This window comes from Carassius carassius, chromosome 16 (genome assembly GCF_963082965.1).
Source record: "Carassius carassius chromosome 16, fCarCar2.1, whole genome shotgun sequence".
Lineage (NCBI taxonomy): Eukaryota > Metazoa > Chordata > Actinopteri > Cypriniformes > Cyprinidae > Carassius > Carassius carassius.
This window is the reverse complement of record NC_081770.1, coordinates 14,561,203-14,584,463: the sequence shown is the minus strand read 5'-3', so window position 1 is coordinate 14,584,463 and position 23,261 is coordinate 14,561,203. Positions and strand designations below refer to the sequence as shown.

General features: G+C 39.3%; 2 protein-coding genes across 4 annotated transcripts; one reads left to right on the top strand and one right to left on the bottom strand.

Moving 5' to 3' along the window:
* The first annotated feature begins 2,467 nt into the window (after positions 1 to 2,467).
* On the top strand, positions 2,468 to 18,089 carry LOC132159618 (uncharacterized). 3 transcript variants are annotated; one of them, XM_059569179.1, is made up of 5 exons: positions 2,468 to 2,775; positions 2,923 to 3,097; positions 16,574 to 16,725; positions 17,147 to 17,470; positions 17,861 to 18,089. In XM_059569179.1, the coding sequence occupies exons 1-5, from the start codon at positions 2,562 to 2,564 to the stop codon at positions 17,965 to 17,967; spliced, it is 972 nt and encodes a 323-aa protein (XP_059425162.1). In that variant the 5' UTR covers positions 2,468 to 2,561; the 3' UTR covers positions 17,968 to 18,089. The 3 variants fall into 3 exon arrangements, with proteins under 3 accessions (XP_059425162.1, XP_059425164.1, XP_059425163.1); XM_059569181.1 differs by having other exon boundaries at positions 2,491 to 2,775; positions 16,408 to 16,725; XM_059569180.1 differs by lacking the exons at positions 2,468 to 2,775; positions 2,923 to 3,097 and adding an exon at positions 15,831 to 16,012 and having other exon boundaries at positions 16,408 to 16,725.
* A 1,919-nt stretch (positions 18,090 to 20,008) lies between these two features.
* LOC132159364 (SLAM family member 9-like) lies at positions 20,009 to 22,875 on the bottom strand. Its single transcript, XM_059568871.1, has 4 exons — positions 22,559 to 22,875; positions 21,381 to 21,698; positions 20,331 to 20,689; positions 20,009 to 20,017 (listed from the first exon to the last, which is right to left on the bottom strand). Exons 1-4 carry the CDS (start codon positions 22,614 to 22,616, stop codon positions 20,009 to 20,011), a joined length of 744 nt encoding a protein of 247 aa, XP_059424854.1. The 5' UTR covers positions 22,617 to 22,875.
* Between the last annotated feature and the right edge of the window lie 386 nt (positions 22,876 to 23,261).

The following is a 23,261-nucleotide window of genomic DNA, read 5'->3' as shown; positions in this document are numbered from 1 at the left end:
TTTTTTGTTTTGTTTTGTTTTTTACAATAAAAAAATGCCTGTTGCTTGAACGTGAGCTGACTTTTTCACAGAGTGTGGAAATATGTAGATTGGCAGAAGCTACAGAACAACGTGTAAAAGCAATCATATGAAATTATTAAGTATTCTGGTGACACAATGCCTTCCCTGGGGAGATTTCATACAGAATGCACCATAAAAAGCACCAAACACAAAAAGTCTTTGAAGTGGTAGAAGCCAATCAAGAGCCATTACTTTCAGGTGAAACATGTCACCAGCTTGGACTCATGAAATTTACCATACCAAAGGAGCTTCATGAACTTGTTGCATGGTCAGACACGCCTCTCAGAAAGCAACAGCTAGTTTGCAGTTTCAATGACATGTTTAACGACCCAGTCAAGTCTGTCCCAGGACAGATCCGATTTGTGCTTGACAGCAGCGTGTTGCCTGTGCAATGTGCACCATGGAACTTGCTGGTGGCCTTGAAAGCCAGCACAAAATAACAGCTCGATAAATACATGAGAGATGGATACATCACATCAGCCACTGAACCTACCCCATGGATCAGCAACATGGTAGTCATAGCCAAGCCAAAATAAGGATATCTATAGACCCAAAACACCTGAATCAAGCACTACAAAGATTGCATTACAACAAGCCAACACTGGAGGCCATACTGTATAAACTTCCCAAAGCATGTCTGTTTAGGCTGGCGGACGTTCGTGATGCCTTTTCACACTGTAGACTGGACAATGAGAGCAGTTTTATGACAACTTTCTGGACACCATGGGGGCGGATGAAATGGTGTAAACTTCCTTTCGGCATTTCAGTGGCACCTGAAATCTATCAATGAAAGCAACACAAGCTGTTAATGGGACTCAAATGCATAGAGGCCTTAGCTAATGACATATTGGTCATTGGCTGCAGTGACTCGGATGTAGAAGCCAGGTTAGATCACGACAAATATCTCTGTGCACTAATGGAACGCTGCAGAGCCATGAAACTCTGACTGAGCGAGAAAAAGCTGCAGTTCAAACTGAAAGCGGTGCACTTTCATGGGCACATGTTATCATCAGAAGGCTTACGGATCAACCCAGAAAAAATTAAAGCAGTTCTGGCAATGCCGATACCACAGGATGTGAAGGCTGTTCAATGCTTCATCGGATTTGTGACATATCTGGACAAATTTCTCCCACGGCTCTCAGAGGTGTTTGAGCCACTTTGTAGACTGCTGGCTTCCCAAACATGATGAGGCGGTTCAAGAAATCAAACCGTTTTGAAGTACTACGACAATAACAAGCCAGTGACAATACAAAGCGACGCCGGCAAGAACCGCCTGGGCTGCTGTCTGCTTCAGCAGGGGCAACCTGTGGCATTTGCCTCTTGGGCACTCACTCGTACTGAACAAAACTGTACCCAAATTGAGAAAGAATGCTTGAGCATAGTATTCGCGTGTCAGAGTTTCATCACTATCTGTATGGCAGGGAGACAATCACAACTGAAACCGACCATAAATCCCTCATGACGATTTCTAAGAAATCACTCCTGAGCGCTCCCAAAGTCTTCAAAACATGATGTTGCAACTGCAAAACCACAACCTGAATGTTGCGTAAAAGCCTGGCGTGGTGATGTACATAAGTGATACGCTGAGCAGAGCAGCGCTTAACAAGCAGGTGTCCAATGAGCCTGCACTACTACAACGTGCTGTGAGCATCATAAAGGTCCGAGGCTGTGTTCTCATGCATAGATCAAGCACTACACCTCAACGTGACTGACGCCAGTCTCCGTCAAATTGTTAATGAGACAAAAGCTGACGGTGCTTTGCAGGTGCTGGCAAAGATCTTGCTAACTGGCTGGCCAGAGCGCAAAGATGATGTGCCGCTTTTGGTGCGCGAGTACTGGCCCTTCAGAGATGAACTGAATATTCATAATTATGTGCTATTCAAAGGTCAGTGCGTTATTATACTGAAAGTGTTGAGAGCAGAAATGCTGACTCGCATTCATGCCACTCATATTGGAAGAGAAGCCTGTTACAGACAGGCAAAGGAAACACTGTTCTGGCCTGATATGAGAGGTAAAATAAAATATTGACCAACTGCTCTGCATGTAACGAGTATGCACACAAGCAGCAAAGCGAAATGATGATGTCCCATTAGATTCTCGTCCGCCCCTGGAAAATTGGAACTGTATGCGTATGATGGCAGGGAATTTCTTATAATAGTGGACCACTAATCGGATTACTGTGAAATTGATCAGCTGCCAGATCTGACAGCAGAAACAATCATTACACACTGTAAAGTTCAGTTTGCACGTAACGGGCAGCCAGATCAGGTTATTATTGACAATGGGCCGCAAAGAAAATTTGCAGGACATGGGGGGTTTGTTCGTGTCACATCTTCATCCCAGCACCCCCAATCTAACGGAAAAGGCTGAATCGGCAGTGAAGATCGTGAAATTGCTACGTTAAGAGAGCATAACTTGACGGGAGAGATTCATGGCTAGCAATTGTCTACTGTACAAACACACCCACAGAAGGATTAGAAAGCAGTTTCGCACAGCGACTCATGTCCCTTAGACTTAGGATGGGACTTCCCATGGCAAACAGTTTGCTCTCCCAAGGGGGTAGAAGGAGTTTCGGAGAAACTGAGGGGGAAATGGCGTATGATGAAATCTATTATGACGCAAGAGCCAAAGACCTCCCAGAGCTTAATGTCGGCGAACACATCAGAATGAAACCCCTGCCAGGAGACCGCACTGGCCGGTGGCGGAGAGGCCAGTGTTTAAGAAAGGTGAATCCACAGTCTTATGTTGTGAATGTGGATGGCACTTTATACAGACATAGCCATGTGGATTTGTGGAGGGCTGAGCTTTCCGACTAGCTTAATCACCAAGAAGCATGGATAAAGGAGAGCAGTCAGGGCTCAGTGGCTAGCTACAGTGAAACGGCAATCAGAGAGGACGACACATCGGAGATCAGAGAGTGTGAGTCAGGGAAAATTCAGGAACGAAGACTTATGGTGGCTAACAAACAATCACCACTGGGAACCCTGATCATTACTCACAGCGGCCGTCAGTCACGGCCACCACAGAGACTTGATCTGTGAGTCCTTCTTAGTGTCTTAGACAGACTAGGGCATCAGTAAATCAGTTCAGTTAGTAATATTTCAAATTACTCGTTTAGCTAGTAATTTTAAAGTTCATGTTGGGAGTTTGGGTTGTTAATGGAGGGAAGGGGTTCTTAGTGAAGTGTGGCAATTATTTAAAGAAAGGGAGATGTAACATGGTGTAATGCCATATATGGCCTGTGTCCGGCGGTGGTGTTGTTGTGTGGGTTTACGTGCAGTTCGCACTGAGGCCTGTTAATAAAGTTGCATATTGATTCAGGTCATGCTTGTTGAGGACCAGACTTGGACTGGAAACGGATGTCAGACTAACTTGTGTTTGCAACCATCGTGAGTGTTTGAAATAAATTATACTGAATTGCTTTAAGTATAAAAGTTGCTGAAATAAGAAGAATACGATGGTGAAATCGAGGAAAAAGAAAAAAGAGGAGGTTGGATCAGAAACAAGAGCTAGAATTGATGAATCAGAGATTGAAGATGAAAGTGATGAGATGGGTTGGACACAAGTGGACTGAGGGAGAATAAAAAGTGTTGAAAAAGCAAATAATAAGAGGAAGAAAGATAATGAAGGTGATTCAGTAGGTACAGATGAGGATAGTGAAAGGGAAGTAATAAGTGAAAGGAGAGAGGAAATATAAATGATTGTAAGATTTAAAGAGGGACAAGGAGTAAAAGGGGTAAACCCAATTGAGTTAACAAAGGAGTTGAGGAAACAATCAGGAGAGATTAGGGGTGCAAGAGTACTTCAGGATGGAGCATTATTGGTGATTTGTGATAATGAGGAGCAGAGGGATAAGGTGATGAAAATGAAGGTTGTGTGTAAACAAGTGATTTCAAGTTGTAATCAAACAGGTGGAAAATCATGGGTATGTGGAGTAATTACAGGGGTAGCATTGGATGTCCCTATGATAGAGTTGATGATAAATATTAAAGGAGGAAATGTAATTGAAGCAAAACGATTGCAAAGGAATAGGGAAGGGAATAAGGAAGAAAGTCTTTCTGTAATGTTGCGTTTTGAAAGTGGAGGAATGCTACCAAGTAAAGTGATGATTGGATATGTTAGCTTTCGGGTGAGAGAATATGTGCGTGCTCCGCTGAGATGCTATAACTGCCAGAGATATGGTCATATTGCGAGTGTATGCAGAGCCAAAAAGAGATGTGCACACTGTGAGGAAGAACATGAGTACGGAAAATGTGGAAGAGGTGTGGAGGCAAAATGTTGTAATTGTGGAGGAGCCCATAATGTGGCATATGGAGGATGTGAAGTGAGAAAGAGAGCAGTAGAAATTCAGAAGGAACGAGATGGAAATAAGCTGTCATATGCGGAAGCTGTTAAAAAAGTAGACTCAAGGAAAAAGAAAGAGAGTGAGGAGAAGGAGATGTGGAAAGATCAAATCAGAAATGAAGAAAAGGAAAGGGAAAAATCGGATGACACAATGATAGTAAGTAAAAAGAGTTTTGTGTTATTCATGGCAGAGGTCATAAATTGTTCAGCGCAGACTGGAAGAAGAACAGAAAAGATACAAATAATAGCGAGAGCAGCAGAGCGGTTCCTGGATATCAAAGGGCTAACATGGGAAATGGTTAGAGATGGGCTAACTTTAGAAATACAGCCTAGTAAAGAATCATGGGATGGACAATAATTGTGATGCTAGTAATTTTACAATGGAATGCTAGGAGTTTGGTGGCTAATTGATTGGAATTTAAGGGTTATCTAAATAAGATGGAGGAAAAGCCAGATGTGATATGTGTACAAGAGTCTTGGCTGAAACCTAAATTTGATTTTGTAATTAAAAAGTATGTTTCTGTGAGAAGAGATCGGGAAGAGGGAAATGGTGGTGGGTGTGTTACTTTCATTAAATCTGAAATACAGTATAGAATGGTGGGGAAAGGAAGAGAAATGGAATATGTGGTGGTGGAGGTATGGAAGGATGATAAGAGTGTTGTAATAATAAATTTTTATAATCCATGTAGACAAATGACATTGGAAGATATGCTGGAGATAGAAGGGCAAAGTAGAGAGAGGGTGATATGGTGTGGGGATTTCAATGCCCATGGTAGTATGTGGGGAGGAAGTGTAACTGACAGAAATGGGAAGGTGGTTGAAGAATTGATGGATGAGATGAATTTGATCTGTATGAATGATAGGGGAGGTACACGAGTAGACATGAGAACAGGTCAAGAAGCGGTGTTGGATTTAACTCTTGTAAAAAGTAGGTTAGGGGGAATAATTAACTGGAGGGTATTAAGGAAATGTACTATAGGTGTTGACCACTTTCCTATTTTGATTGAAATGTGTACCAATATGAATAATTGTGTAGAAAGAAGTGAGAGAAGAGAAGGGAGATGGAAGTATGAAAAAGCTAACTGGACTGAATATGTGAAAAGGGTGGAGGAGGGTTTAGACATAAATGAAATAAGAAGGGTAGATCATATAGAAGCTATAAATAAGAAAATTATAGGAGTTATGAAAAACGCAGCAGTAAGTAATATTCCTAGGGTAAAGGAAGAAGAAAGACAAAAATGGTACCATGGTGGAATAAGGAGTGTGATGAAGCTATTAGAAGGAAAAGGAGAGCATACAAGAAGGCAAGAAGAATGCATAATTATACAGATTTAATCAAATATAAGAGAGAACAAGCAAAGGTTAAAGAGGTGGTAAGAAGGGCAAAAAGACAACATTGGAGAAATTTCTGTGATAGAATAGGGAGAAGTACACCAATAGGAGAAGTATGGAGTATGATCAGAAGGATGAATGGAATAAGGAAAGATATGGAATATCCTGTTTTAAATGAAGGGGAAGTTACAGCAATAGAAAACTGTGAAAAAGCAGAAATGTTTTGTTATACATTTATATAAGTAAACAGTACGGAAAATCTGACTGAAGAGTTTAAGAGGGAGAGGGAGGAAGTATTACGAGAGCATCCTCATCTATTGGGAAAAAGACAGAAAAGAGATGATATGATGGATGTCCCGTTTGAAATGTCGGAACTAAAGCGAGCGCTGAGGAGAATGAGAGAAACTACTCCAGGGCAAGATGAAATCAGCTATTATATGATCAAGCAGTTAAGTGAGGAAACGTTGAGAGTAATGTTAGAATTCTATAATAATGTGTGGGAAATGGGGGTGCTACCGCAAAGTTGGAAAGAAGCATTGATATTGCCAATAAAGAAACCAGGGAAGGATCCAAGTAAGCCGGCTAGCTATAGGCCAATAGCCCTTACTTCTCATGTAGGTAAAGTGATGGAGAGAATGATAATGGATAGGTTATGTGATGGCCGAGGACGTGGCCACACCAAAGGGGCAGTAACTGAGAACCCATGCACACATGCATCCCTCTTTCTGGGTTGTTTACACAATTATTTTAGATTATGTTTAGTATTTCATGACACATTTGTTACAGATACCTTGGTTACAGATCACGCTATTCGCATATTTCATAATAATGACAGACACAGATTTAGTTTACGTTCATTGTTTTATTTTCAAATTTGTTTTCTGCCATAAATTTCTAGTTTGGGTGCACACTTTCTAGTTGTTACTGGCATGTTAACATTTATTTCTTTTGAGTTGAAGTTCTTACGTGGAAAGAGTGGAGGGTTGGTGCTGTCTGGGACGTAGCGCTTCGGTGGAGGTCCGTTCCGATAAAGGACCGGCTGGCGTCAGTGGCTGCCATTTTGTTCTGTTGGATTAAACCATGTTGCTAATTAGCTGGGGGTGCCAGATTAATTATATCTGTTTATTTGGTTATTATAATTCTATGTATATTTTGTTGAGTATGATTCTTTGGCTATATTACTTTGTGGATGACCCATTTATTTATGTTTCTGAATTTATTACTTTATTTATTTGAATTGTGTTAAGTAATGTTGGTGTTATTCCCTGTGTATGTGTAATGGACTAGTCCTTTGTGTATATAAGTTCCCCATGTGTGTCATTTGAGAGGTCATGTTTCTTTTTGTCTAGTTTGGTTTTGATTACTGTTAAGTTTGGTTCTGTTCAGTTGACCCTGTTTTTGGGCCTAGACCTGACTTTATTTTGTTCAGTTTTCAAGTAATTTAATTTGTAATTTTGTTTGGCATTTAATAAATCATTTTCTTGTTTTTGGAAATCCTGCATTCTTTGCCCTTGACTGCTTGGTCCCTCACATATGGTGTCAGAAGTGGGATAAGCAGAGGAGGCAGGTTCCCTATATATTTTTCTTTTTTTTTTTTTTTTTTTTTTTCCCCCCCTGCAACTTTTTTTTTTTTGGGCTATGAGTCGGCCTGGAAGGAAAGGGCCTCCAAAGACAGTGCTGATGGAAGCACAGGAAGAAGAGGAAGAGATCATGGAGGATGGTGAGGAACTGGTCGCAGAGGAGTCAGTAGGCCGGGAGCCAACGCTGGCAGATCTGACAAGTTTGTTCCGGGCCCACATGGCGCAGGTGGATGCTCGGGAGGCCGGGAGGGCCCAAGAGCAAAAGGAACAAGAGCGGCGATTTAAGGCATTGCAGCACCAGTTTGGCCTGCTTCAGATGGAGGTGCAAGCTCGTACTCATACTCCGGCCACCCCTGATCCACTTTCTATGAATCCAAGTCCAAGGGAAATGCAGGGTGGTGACCCTGATTCTGATCGACCATTCCCGAAAAGGAGTGAAAGAGAATTTCACCACGTGGACCATGATAGAGGTCAGTCCTTGATCAAAGAGCCTAGATTAGAAAAATTAAGTGACTCTGATGACATAGAACATTTTTTGATCACCTTTGAGAGGATGGCTGCAGCGTGTGGTTGGCCTAAAGCTGACTGGGCATTCCGGCTGATTCCCCTACTGACTGGTAAGGCCCGAGCGGCATATGTGCTAATGGACATTGATGACTCTCTTGAGTACGATTGTTTCAAGTCGGCTATTCTGAGAAAGTACGACATTAATTCAGAAACTTATCGACAAAGATTTCGTTCTCTGGAGGTGGAATCATCTGAGAGTCCCAGTGAACTGTATGCCAGGCTGAAAGAGTTGTATGGGAAGTGGATTCGACCTAAAGGTAAAACTGTTGAGGAAATTGGAGAAATAATTATTCTTGAGCAGTATCTCCGTATGCTTTCTCATGAGCTTCAGGTATGGATCCGGGAGCGGGGCCCTGATACTGCTGCTGAAGCTGCATCATTGGCGGATGTGTTCGTTGCTGCCCGGGGAAGGAACCAGCCATGGAGTTGGCGGGGTGGGAGAGATTCTCGCAAGCCTCATGTCTTTCATCCACTCCCGTACTACAACTCTGGTAAGCCTCCTGGAGAAAGAAAACCGGAAGCTGTGTCTGTTAAACCACCTAAGAAAGTGCCTATTTGTTACCTGTGTGGCCAAGAGGGTCATACCAAACCTGTTTGCCTGAAGAACATTGTCAAGCTCTCTCAAGTGTGTTATGTGCCCAGAAATAATGCAGCTCCGTTAAAGCCTGGACTGTCCTTAAAGATGACCACTGTAGAAGTGAACGGTAAAGAACTCCATGCTCTGGTTGATACTGGCAGTGACCAGACATTGGTACACAGACAGTTTGTTTCACCTGCCTTGATTAATCCTTCTGACAAGAGACTGATCCGCTGTGTCCATGGCGATGAGAAACTGTTACCTACCGCAGGTCTTTATATCAACATACAGGGACAGACTTATCTCCTGGACGTTGGGGTTGCAGATAATTTGCCGTATCCTGTGATTCTGGGGCATGATTTACCAGTGCTTTTGGATTTACTGCAGCCGGAACAGCTTTGCAATGTTGTGGTCACCAGGGCTAAAATGAAACGGGCAGAGGAACCGACGCAAACACTCTGTACTTTACCTTTCTTTGATGTGGATATCGAAGTAGAACCTTCAAAGTCGCGGAAGTCCCGTAGTGAAAGACGACGGGACAAGCTTGCATATAATGTTTCCAAGATTCCGGCTAACCCCTCATGTGACTTGTTTCAGAGTTTCCAGGTGCCCACTAACATGGTCCAGCTCCAGCAGGAGGACGTCAGTCTGGCTCCGTACCTCAAGAAAGCAGAACATGGAGCTACGGCCAATGTTGATGACACTGACACTGCCGAAAGGTATTTGTTCCAAAAAGGTATTCTTTATCGCCAGTTTGAGTCGACAAACCAGCTTGTTGTGCCACAATGTGTCCGAGAGGTAATCCTCCAGTTGAGCCATTCAATTCCCTGGGCTGGCCACCTAGGAAAACATAAGACCCTAGCTCGCGTTAAAAGACACTTCTATTGGCCAGGACTAAGGAGGGATGTGACGCAATACTGTAAAAGTTGTCCTGAGTGTCAGAAAGTCTCCCTGAGAAGTCCTTCCAGAGCTCCATTACAACCTCTACCTGTGGTGGGTACGCCATTTGAGAGACTGGGTATGGATATTGTGGGTCCTGTAGAAAGGAGTCGAGCTGGAAATCGATTTATGCTGGTTATAACTGATTATGCGACTAGATATCCTGAGGTGTTCCCGATGAAGTCCATTAAAGCCAAGTACGTAGCAACATGCTTAATACAGCTGTTTTCCAGAGTTGGGTTCCCCTGTCAGATTCTTACTGATCAGGGGCCTCATTTATAAAGCGTGCGTACGCACAAAACGGGGCTGGAAACGTACGTACGCCAGTTCCCACGCAAAGGTTGTGATCTATAAAAAACAAACTTGACGGGAGAATGTGCGCACCTTTAAGCAAACTTTGAGCCGTGCGTACGCACATTCTGGAGACAAAGGGAATTGGCGACACCGATGGTGAGGTCGTGAACTGAAGTTAGATTGTAGAAAATAAATGTGAGAAGAACGATTATAAGAATTAATGACATTTAATTTTCACTCCATTTCATACGTTATATCCACATTATCATGAAGATTAAATCCAACAGTGTTATTTGTGCCGATTGTTTTAGGCTATATACATCTAGTAAAATCCAAACGTAATTCAAAATGTATTAAAAGTAAAATAAAATAATAATCAGCGCTGCCTTACAGTCACATTGTCCACAACAGGAGCACAGGAGGACATGGCGCGATACATGTGATAGCCTACAGAATAGCATGAAATACCCTTTTATTAGAGAACTGCAGAACACAGTGTAAAAAGGAAATATTTTCCTTAATGTACATAGCCTATATCATAAAATGTCAAAGTCTGCAAATACAGTCATGAAGCACAATCGCTACTCATCATCGGTCCTAACTATTACGGTGTTCATTACAAAACCGTCAAGAAGCATGTGTTCACTATAACATTTTCGTCTTAAATTTTCGCCCACAAATTAATTAAGTGATTTTGTCAAGGTGTTAACGATCAGTCTATTTGCTAGAAACATATAAATTCTCCGGTGACCCGGGTATGTAATGCTTCATGATGGCACTCCTGGCACTGTTGGAGGATTACGCTAATGGCAGAATAAGGAGAGAACGAGTTTTCAGGGACCATGATGATTTCCTGGCCCATGATGATGACTGGCTAATAAGCCGATTTAGATTCCCTAGAGCTGTGCTCTTGGATCTATGTGCTGAATTGGGTCCAGTATTAGAGAGGGCAACACGCCGGAACCATGCCATCCCAGTCCAAATACAAGTCCTCACCACTCTGGGGTTCTTGGCAACCGGCTGTTTCCAGCGGGAATTGGCAGACAGGTAAATTAATAATATAAAAAAACTATAAGTAATCCTCAAATTTGTCTCTAAGACCTTTTTGTATATGAAATAATTCTATTGGAATCTATCATCTCACCCTATAGGTCTGGTATATCACAGCCGTCCCTGAGTGCCATAATATCTGTCGTTTTAAATGGTATACTTAATATGGTTAGTCGATACATCAGGTTCCCCTACACTGTGCGAGAACAGGCCGAAATTAAAACGCAATTTGCAGCAATGTCTGGTTTCCCAAATGTAATCGGCGCAATTGACTGCACTCATGTTGCTATAAGGGCACCATCTGAAAATGAATTTGCTTATGTTAATAGAAAGCATGTGCATTCTATTAATGTGCAAATCATATGTGACTCCAACATGACCCTCACAAACATTGTGGCACGCTGGCCTGGTTCAACACATGATTCCTTTATCTTGACACATAGCAGTGTAGGGAACAGACTAAATGCAGGCGCAGTACGTGATGGCTGGCTTCTTGGTGAGTTTAACAATATTAAAAAGTAGAAACTGTAACCATTTTGTTTTTAATATAATTATAACCTGCAGGCGACAGTGGCTACCCCCTGAGACGCTGGCTCCTCACCCCATTTTTAAACCCGCAGAGCGCAGAGGAAACTCATTATAACGAGGTCCACTCTCGTGCCCGCGCAGTTGTGGAGCGTGCCATCGGCATCCTGAAATGCAGATGGCGTGCTCTGGATGCCTCGGGTGGCAGACTTTTATACCATCCAGCAAAAGTGTGCAAGATTGTCAGGGCGTGTGGTGTTTTGCACAATATAGCACTGAGAAACGGTATTCCTCTCCCTCCTGATCTCCCTCTACCCCAGCATTACGACCCCGAGCCACAGCCCCCTGGCCGACAAGAGGGATATCAACGAGGTGCAAGAATCCGTGAGGATGTCATGCGGCGTTTGTAAAGAAAGACAAAACTCAAGGTTCATGTTTTAACTGCATCTTTTAATGATTGTGCAATTTCTTGCATCACTTCTCTCATCTGCCGTAGCTCATCTGCAACCCTGTTGACAGCGTTTATTGTCTCTCGCTGTAACTGCAGGACTGCGTCAGTGAGTACCCGACCACTTTTGGACGTGCCAGACGCAGAAGGGGCACTGCTTTGAGCCGGACGCTGTGCATCTGCATCTGAGAACCCCTCACCCTGAACCTCCTGTTCATTTACAGCTTCAGACTCCGGAAGGACTGGAGGACAAACAATTGGCAACATTTATCCATTTATCACCCCACACACTCAAATGTACAGCGTTAATGATTAAAAATCGGTTTAACCTTGCTCCTCTGTGGTTTCAGTCACGTCAGTGTCTCCCTCCTTTTCCGACACAATACCACACACGCTGACCTCCCCAATTATAGCCGCGATTTTGCTGTCCACTGATGTGAGATCAGCTGTACATGGGCCCCCACCAGTTGCAGCCACGCTCTGGCGGTGGGAGGACAGTTTTCTCTTTGCCTCCACCTTGAATGAATGAGAATCTTTATTTCACATATTTTGCATACTGTAAGCACATGTAAATAAAACTTTTTGAAAATCAATATTGCTATTTATATAGGTATATAGCCTAATAAAACACAAATGTAATATGTTGGTAAAAAAAAAATTTGTATACCTTCAGGTCGGACCATTTTTTCTTTAATTCTGCAACTGTCCGTTCTGTCCCACTGACACAATTGACGGCAGAAGCAATACTTTGCCACTCGCACTGCTTCTTTTTATTAGTGACCCCACTGCTGTGGCCACCAAATAACACAGTTTTCCGAGCCTCCACCTCCCCTACAAGTGTTTCAATCTCAGTATCTGAGAAATTACGTTTTTTTCCTCTTTTCTCACCTGTCGCCATTATTAAAATTAGGCTAACAGAAATGCACGTTTTCACTTTCTTGGATTAATTAATTGGCGGGTCGCATGCCAGTTTTCCAGGTATATATGGGATTCCACTCTCATTTACATGCTGATCAGCAATCATGAGGTGATTTGCATTGACTATTTATGGTTAAAAATGGGCGTGTACAGGGCGGGATATGAGGCTGGTTCACGTACGCACATCTGCGGGTGATCTGTGATTTATAAAGGGAACATTGCTTACAGGTGTGCGTACGCACGGTTTTATAAATCGGAATATTTTTTGGCGTACGCCATTTTTGGCTTTTGGGCGCACGTAAACTTTTAGTAAAGATCCTACGCATAGTTTTATAAATGAGACCCCAGGGCACTAACTTTATGTCCACTCTCTTAAAGCAGGTGTATCAGCTGTTGGGTATCGAGAGTTTACGTTAGTATATTTTTTGGAAAAAGAAGGAAAATTAACACCTTTTCAAAGTGGATTCAGGGTAGGAAGAGGAACTATGGATCCGGTTATGTGTTTGGAAGCAGAAATAAAGAAAGCTCTGTCAAATTCAAAGATTCAGTAATTGCTGTGTTTCTTGATATTGAAAAAGCCTATGATATGTTATGGAGGGAGGGTCTGATGATTAAGTTGGAAGAGATGGGGGTAGGGGGAAGAATGTTTAATTGGGTTAATGACTTTCTTAAGCAAAGAGTAATAAAGGTGAAAGTAGGAGATACTATATCATCTCAAGGAATAATAGAAAATGGTACTCCTCAGGGAAGTGTGATAAGTCCAGTACTTTTTATAATAATGATAAATGATATATTTAGTAAGGTGGATAGGAGTGTTGGTAGATCACTGTTTGCATATGATGGGGCTTTGTGGTTCAGAGGGAGAAACAATAAGTTTCTCCCTCTGGGAAAATTCAGAAAATTCAGAAGGCTGTGGATGAGGTAGTTAAATGGTCATATAAGTGGGGATTTAAGTTATCGGTGGAGAAGTCACAAGTTATAATATTTTCCAACAAGAAAGTAGGTAATGAATGGAAGTTAAGGATATATAACAGGAATATGGCACGAGTAACATCAGTTAGATTCTTGGGAATGTGGCTAGATACTAGACTTACATGGAAAGAACATATTGATAAGATAGTGAATAGGTATAAAAGAGTGTTAAATATAATGAAATGTATGGCAGGACAAGAGTGGGGAGCAGATAGAGGGGCACTTCAAACAGTATATATAGCAATGATAAGATCTGTACTAGATTATGGAAGTATAGCATATGGGTTGGCAGCAAAATCACAGTTAGAGAAATTGGATAGAATTCAAGCACAGGCATTGAGAATTTGCAGTGGAGCATATCCAACAACACCTATAGCAGCAATGCAAATAGAGATAAATGAAATGCCACTTAATATTAGAAGACAACAGTTAATGGCGTTGTATTGGACAAATCTTAATAGTCAGAATGAGGTACATCCAACAAGGAAAATATTAGGAAAATGTTGGGAACAAGGAATGAAGAAACATAAGAGTTTTGGGTGGGTGGTAGAAGAAGATATTAAGGAGATGGGGATAGACAATTATAGATGTGTACCAAGAGTAATATATATGCATACTCCTATATGGATTATTCCTCAGCCGGTAGTAGATTTAACATTACTGAAGATAAGACAGAATGAAGGAAATAATGAGATGGAAGTAATGAGAGCAAATGCGTATTTAAGAATAACGTATGGAGATAATATACAGATATACACAGATGCTTCTAAAAAAGGAAGTAGAATAGGAGTGGCAGTCAATGTGCCAAAGTTAATGGTGAAGAAAAAAGCTAGAATAAGTGATCATTTGTCGGTGTATACAGGTGAGTTGATGGCTATTCTGCTAGGAGTACAAATAATTAAGGAAAGGAAAATTCAAAATGCAGTCATATGTTCAGATTCTTATTCAGCAATAATTAGTATTGATAATCAAAAGTCAGAATCAAGACCAGATTTAATCATGGAAATTCTTCAAAATCTCTTTGAATTGAACCAAATTAAAATAGAGGTACAGATTATGTGGGTCCCAGCGCATGTGGGAATTAAAGACAATGAGGAAGCAGATAAATTAGCTAAACAAGCAGTAGATGAAGAGATGGTAGAAATTGAGTTACAACATAGTTTAAAAGAAATTAAATCAGTAATAAAGGAGAAAATGAGTAAAAAGTGGCAACAATATTGGGATAATGAGAGTAAAGGGAGACATTTATATGCAATACAAAAGAAAGTGGGAAAAGGTAGAAAAAGAGGGAGAAATAGAAGGGAGGAAAGTATAATTACAAGTCTAAGGGTGGGACATACCGGTTTGAATAAAACATTACACTTAATATCTAAGCATCCAACGGGTTTGTGTGAGAAATGTGGACAGAGTGAAACTGTAGAACATGTGATTATTAATTGTAATGGGTATGATGAAGAAAGAGAAGTGTTAAGAGAAGAATTATGGAAGAATGAAGGGAAAGAGTTAACATTAAAGAATATATTAGACTCAGATATAGGAAATAGGATGGTTAATGTGTTGTTTCAGTTTTTGAATAATACTGGTTTAATGAAGAGAATGTAGGATTAATATGTATTTAGGCTTATAGAGAGAGGTAGAAGATGTGGATGAGTATAGTGTGAGACAGGGTAAGTAGATTTGGAGATAAATAAGGTTACGGATGGGAAGCGGGAGTTAAAGGGAAGTGGGGTGGAAGCTGGAGGAGCTGAACACGCAGCGCCAGTGGGTTTTTTTTTTTTGGGGGGTGATTAGGAATGTTTCTGATCCAAGCTCCAAGCTACCGGGTGATGGCAGTAATGCACTGTTAAGTGCGGTTGCCAATAAAACAAAGAAGAAGAAGAAGGTCATGCTTGTTTATTGCATCTTACACAAACAATGATCTCTAACACAGTTAGCATGAAGTGGAGGAGGGTCTTGTGGACAAAAGGTAGGCCTATATTAGACAGCTCTAACCACAGTTCTGCAGATGCTTTTCGGCCTCGCACACACTTTAACTTCTCACGAATTATCTTGTGCCCACAATGCATGAATAAGTTTTAAGCTTTTTTTGTAGTTTGATATGGCAAGTATTAGGTATTTCATTCACAATTAAGGAATATGTCTAAATGAATTAATCACTCAGGCTAAGCTGCGAAGTGTTATTTTAACAACATGAGAAAGAGATGTTTAAAAAGAGCATCGGTACCTGAGGCTACATTTAATTCTTGGTCAGCTCTGACTGATACTTATCATAGCAGTATGAGCAGTCATTGGCTGAATCGTCACCACATGCTCTGTTTGTGAGCTGAAACCACACTCACATCAGTCACTCTTCTGAAATGATCACAAATATGCTGAGTTTAGTCTTGCTCTTCATTTGTGTTGAAGGTAAGAAGTGTATTGCTACTTAATTGTTTAATGTGTTTTTGTAAATGTTTGGTGGGATTTTTGTAATCTTCTCGGAGGTTTTCAAATAGTCAGTGAGCATCAGTGCTTGTCACTAGCTCAAATAATCCAGTATTAATTTGCCTGTATGACTCATATGTGCCAAAACACATACTGTTTAAGAGTAATCTTTACTGAATAAAACTCATCTAATTACATTATTGGCCTTCATTCATTCTTGACATTCATGGACCAATAACCAACAATAGAAACCACATCCTGCCATGTGCTAAATGTTTAAAACATAAATATGCTGAATAATATTTGTATTTATTTATTTATTTACGTTTTTAAGATCTTTCAGTTCAGCCAAAGATGTTCTTATGAATGCTTTTCAGGTGTGTTTGGTGATACAGATGTAGTGTCAGTGATGGAGGGAGATTCTGTCTCTCTTAACTCTAATGTTACTGAAGTACAGAAAGATGATCAGATTCTTTGGATGTTTGGACCTAAAGAGACGAGAATAGCTGAAATCTATAAGAACAGCATTGATATGTTTAACAGTAATGAGATATTTGGAGACAGACTGCAGATGGACAATCAAACTGGATCTCTAACCATCAGAAACATCAGAAGAACAGACTCTGGACTTTATAAACGACAGATCCGCAGCCACGGAGGAAACTCAGACAAAACATTCAGTGTTACTGTCTACGGTAAGACAAATATGACTTAGAATATGTATAAATGGAGTTGAAGCTCATTATTGGACTGCTAGTATGAGAGCTCAAAAAATTAAGGTTTGTTAAAAATGAAATGTATTTCCCAACCATTTGATTTTTTTTTGCCAGTAAACTATAATCAATTTCACTTTCTTAACACTGAATTGATTAATCTATTTTAACACTAATATTTAATGTAGCCTTTATTATGTATGCTCACTTTCTGTTTTTTTTTTTCTTTCTTTGTAACGTTAACTTAATCGATGGTGATAATGTTGTGTTGCTCAATTCTGATTGACCTATTTTGGATATTTTGATTATTGTTCTGTTTCATCTGCATTGGATCATGCGGTCCCTAATGTCTGAAATTGCCCACATTCTAAAAATATGCTTATTTAATTTACATGTTTTTCAGCTCCTCTGCCTGTTCCTGTCATCACCAGTAACTATTCAATCTGTTCTTCATCATCATCATCATCATCAGGTTCATCAGGTTCATCAGTGTCTAATTGTTCACTGCTGTGTTCAGTTGTGAATGTGAGTGCTGTGACTCTCTCCTGGTACAAAGGAAACAGTTTATTGTCCAGCATCAGTGTGTCTGATCTCAGCATCAGTCTCTCTCTACCTCTGGAGGTGAAATATCAGGAGAACAACATCTACAGCTGTGTGATCAACAATCACATCACAAACCAGACTCAACACAACATCAACATCACTCAACTCTGTCACACGTGTGCAGGTAGCGTACATCAGAAATCTGCATTTTAGTGAAATAATTCATCCAAAATTTAAAATAAAGTAATTTATGCTTATTTCTAAAGCAGTTTAAACTTGTTGGTTCACCCTGTTGAGTTTTCAATTGACAAAAATAGTGCGAGCAACCAATCATCACAAGATCAATCAACTGGTGCTCTCCATTGGTCAACACACACACACACACACACACACACACACACAAACACACACACTTGTCAGACACTTCTGCTTGTTCTTCCGTGCCAGTGTGGGCACTGTCCCTGCAAAATGTGAAAATTCAGAGTCGGAACAATCCATTTTATTTTGTTAATTCAAACATAATTTAATGAACATAAGAGTTATAAAAACAACAATTCGATTCCTCTTTCTCCAGGCTTGTATGGCAGTTCAGTGGGTGTGATTCCATCCCTGATTTATGCTGTGGTGGGCGTGGCTGCTGTTGCTCTAATGGTTTGTTATGTCAGATCTAGAAGGGACTGAAAAAAGTAAAAGCCACCATCAAAGCCTCACTGACACGATTCCCTCCTATAGACAGCAGGTGGCAGTAACTCATAATTGTTCAATCAAATTCATGTGCACTTCCTAAATGTAAATAAAATATGGCAAACCTGCCTTTTTGTAGTCTACCAAATGTCTTGTTTCATTAAATCATCAATTACGTTGTATGCAAGACTGCAGTCTTAAATGCAATGTCAAGCTCCCATTGCTGGTACAAAAGTTCTCATACAGTGGGTTTCAGTTTTTACCTGTCCCTTTAAACCGTCTGCCTGTGCAACTTACAAACATAAACACAACCACATTAAAGTGTTTATCTACAAATTGTCATTACCATTTTTATTTTATTTGATTTAATTGGCCTACACTTGAAATTCACTGACCTCAAGAATCAACAAACAAACACCAATGTAATTTGATGATCATTGTCAATTTCAATCCACAGTTTAGGAATTCACATTCATTCGTCTTGAAAACAACCAGCTGTTAATGCTGGTCATAATGAAAATAAAAAAAAAGGTTTGACAAGACACACAGCAAAGAGCTCTGTAAAAAAGCCTGTGAGTGTGAAGCAACCGTGTATGATGAGGCACGTAATGACTTGCAGCGCTATGATACAGGGAAGAAAGATAAGAATAACAGGAAGGACGGCAGGAGTTGGGGTGGAGTCTGTGGCTTTACATGAGAACACTGAGGACATGAATAACAACCAGTATCACACTAGCTGAGAGAACATAAACATGGCATTCATGAAGTTTCTCAATGCATCAAATACTGTGCTTTTGTAAAATAATGAAGTAATTGCAATAGTAAGTTGTTTTTAATGGCCATTTTAACTCTGCGGTGTTTCCATGCAAATTGTAGATTTGTCAGAGGGGAATTTGGATATGCAAAAAAAAACCTTGTTAAGCACGTTCTTCAGTCTTTAATTCCCATATATTAGAAATGCTAGTTCTGCCACAATCTGATCAGCTTGTTGTCATCATTTATTCACGATCATGTATGATATATATGCATATGATACATTAGGATATTTTTTTAATTTCTTTTTTATACAATATTCTTTAAACAGATTTTATACAATAAGCGTGAATGTGGTCCCCAATGTTGTTGTTGCTTGGACCCCAAAGTTCTTTTAAATACTTTATTTTATGTTAGAAAGCACAAGTGTTGTGATGCTGACAGATGCAGGTGTGCAAAGCCACTGTGGTGAAATGAGAGACTGCTGCTTGTTTGATCAGTGTCCATTGACGGTGGAGTATATCGTCTCTTCTGTCTGATTAAGCTTCTGTTGGACAACACAGATGGAAGATAAGAAGACTCAGGCTCCTTTTTATACAATTTCTATATTTTTCTATATAGCAATCAGTTTACTCTTTAAACCACATTTTAAAAGTGAAAAGACAGTTCACATGTATCTAGTATTTCATGGATGCTATTGTTGAGATGTATAGCTGAAAAGATTCTGCTTTGATCATTCCAGATAATCAGACTACTGAAAAGGAAGAAGAACACGGTCTTCTGATTAATTTGCTGCTAATGTGTTACAAAACAATTCCTGTTGAAGTATACTGCTATTGCTACATGCAGACTCAAGTTTTTTTTTTTTAAACACAGCAAAACATCAATTATAATTTTTATCTGGTGTAAAAGTGAACATGCCCATGGGAGTCATACCTTGTTTTGTACATTAGGTAAAAATGTTGTTTCGGCATAAGCTACCTCGTTGTCATCTGACTGAACTGTTTCAGTTGCACGTGCAGATGGTTCAAAATAATTCTCTAAAGTCAAGAATAAACATAAATAAATAAATTAATTAATTAATAGCAGTTATAAAAACATGAATGCACATATGCTTGTTGCAATAGCAATAAGAGAAGACCTGCCTTTTGGTCTTGATTGTCTGTATTTCCTGTAAAGACAGCACATCACAATTGCTAGCATAGCCAGTACTACCGCAGATATTAATGCTGCAACATATGATGCTGAAGTTGACCCTGAAAGAGGAAAAACAGCAATTATCAGTTCACTGTGCCTTCAAAGAAGACATAGAAACACTAGTTATAGAACAGCAATAATATGAAGGCAGAAAAGAAATTCAAATGTTTTTTTAAATACTTTTAAATTTACATTCATTGTACAGAATACCCTTTAAATACATTTTCATTTTGACTTCCAGTATATGAATATGGAGTCATGACTTCATTTTTATTTTGCACTTCCCTGAAGCACTAATGTAGGTTGATGGTATAATTGTCAAAAATGGCAAGTAAGTACTGATTTGTATATAAAGTACATAGTATCAAAAATGCTATTCAGGTTAGAAAAAAATGTGGACATAGCTTTACATGGTTACATTTAAAGACAGATTCCTGCTGTACGTTACCTGAACACGTGTGACAGAGTTGAGTGATGTTGATGTTGTGTTGAGTCTGGTTTGTGATGGGATTGTTGATCACACAGCTGTAGATGTTGTTCTCCTGATATTCCACCTCCAGAGGTAGAGAGAGACTGATGCTGAGATCAGACACACTGATGCTGGACAATAAACTGTTTCCTTTGTACCAGGAGAGAGTCACATCTCTCACATTCACAGCTGAACACAGCAGTGAACAATTAGACACTGATGAACGTTTAGATGATGATGATGATGAAGATGAAGAACAGATTGAAGAGTTGCTGGAGATGACAGGAACAGGCAGAGGAGCTGAAAAAATTGTAAATTATATAAAACTCAGACATTAAAGACAGCAGGATCAAAATTCAGATGAAACAAATAATAATACTTCTAAATATCTAAAACACGTAAATCAGAACTGAACTACACAACATTATCACCATGGATCGTGAAAAGGCCCACAAAGCACAAGGACACACATGGCTTTATACACACAGTGTAAATTAACCAACAAGACACGGGTATAATTTGAGAACAACAGGTTTGCAACAGGAACTGAACCACATACAATTATGCAAACTAAAAATCAATATAAGTTTACATTACAAAAATAAAAGCATAACGATAGAATACAAAACATTAGTTTAAAAAAGGATGAGTTGAGTTTAAATGGGTTATAATTTGCTAGCATACAATACAAGTTGTTGAGAAATACATTTTCATTTCAACAATCCTTTATTTTTAGAGTTGTCATATTCCTGATTCACAAGTCCAGTAAATACATAATAAAGGCTGCATTAAATATTAGTGTTAAAATAGATTAATCAATTCAGTGTTAAGAAAGGGAAATTGGTTATAAATTTACTGGCAAAAAAAAAATCAAATGGTTGGGAAATACATTTCATTTTTAACAAACCTTAATTTTTTGAGCTCTCATACTAGCAGTCCAATAATGAGCTTCAACTCCATTTATACATATTCTAAGTCATATTTGTCTTACCGTAGACAGTAACACTGAATGTTTTGTCTGAGTTTCCTCCGTGGCTGCGGATCTGTCGTTTATAAAGTCCAGAGTCTGTTCTTCTGATGTTTCTGATGGTTAGAGATCCAGTTTGATTGTCCATCTGCAGTCTGTCTCCAAATATCTCATTACTGTTAAACATATCAATGCTGTTCTTATAGATTTCAGCTATTCTCGTCTCTTTAGGTCCAAACATCCAAAGAATCTGATCATCTTTCTGTACTTCAGTAACATTAGAGTTAAGAGAGACAGAATCTCCCTCCATCACTGACACTACATCTGTATCACCAAACACACCTGAAACACAAACAGTTTTGCAAAGTTAATTGTAATGAAGGTTTACAAAAAGAAGAATAGTATAAACAGATTTTACTAGTAATGACATTTCAATTTAAAGTGAAATAAATAAATGTAAAGTAAATCAATTGTCTAATGTTAACATACACGAAATAAAAGACTTACACACTTAACATGAAAACAATAAAAAAATGCAACATAAAACACACAAGTTTTTCTTTTTCATTTTCTGTTAAAATGTCTTACAGTTGTAAACAGTAGTTAGTCTCCACCTCTAAATAAGTTCTCTAAATAAGAGTTCTTCTTAAGTTGTATATGTTTGAATGGTTATAAACTGGCAAATAAAAATAAACAAAACCATTACAAAACTTTTTTTTACAGAATACAACGTACTGTGCGTGCAAGGGTGGCTGCTTATTGGGAATTATACGTTATTGCTCATTGGTTATAATTAGGTACGTTTAGTGTTAATTGGTTGTGTAAAACTGTGTCGGTTTAAAGTGCCCTCGTGGAGATTAGTGCTCCCTTTGAGACCCTGTTAAAGTTTAGATACGTATATGCAACATTGAAAGGACAAAGAGTGTTGGGCTCCTTGTTCCCCAATGGTTTCAGATTCCCAAAGGCTGATCCAGCAGTCGAGCCGTTGTGGGCGAGCCTAATTCATCCCATGTTTTAAACTCACAGAAATTCTCACATTTAATCCTAACCTTTGATTTTGGACACAATCTCTAACGTGTTATAGGTCTATGACAGAGGTGCAGATAGAGATGAGCTCTATCTAAAGTAGAATAAGCGAATAAATATAATCTTTCTGTTTTAAACGTAAAAGACTGAAGTCGAAGTGACAGTAAAACACTTACCATCCATAGCCAACAGGAAGAGACATAAGAACGCTATTTTACAAATAGTAATCCTCATCTTGTCTTAAAGATAACTGAATTCCACATGTTTAAGAACCATCAATTGTCCGAAAGAACAAAAGAAAGGAACACGATCTGACGCGAATCCAACGCATTCAAACGACTAAATTATTCAGATTAATTTACACGATTTAATCAAATCGATGATTAAGAAATATTTTTTATTGACGAACCTATAAATGAAAAAGAAGAAGAAGATGAAAAGAAGAAGTTTACATATGCAGTGCGTTTGAGTCGAGCTCACTAGTCCCGCCCTGACTAACAGAGTCAAAGCAGTTTACGTTATAGGCTTCTGTGTATAGCCCCGTTTTTTTTTTTTTTTTTTTTTGAGGCTGGATTTTGAGTTAAACTACAGTATTCATAAATATTACTATTATTAGCCTTTTACATTTATGCATTTAGCGGACGCTTTTATCCAATATAAATATTATTTTCAGGGTATAATATTTTATTATTTTTTTCTATTATTATATTATGTTCTGTTTTGTAGCATTTCGTTCACTCTGACCTTGAAAATGTTTACTGTGTTTTGGAATAAAATTGGTTGGGGGCTGGTTCAAGCTTGTACAACATCTTGGACCAGCAAGAAAAGAGCAGAAAAGCTGTTTTTGGGAACATATCGGCATGATTGTAGTGCAAATAA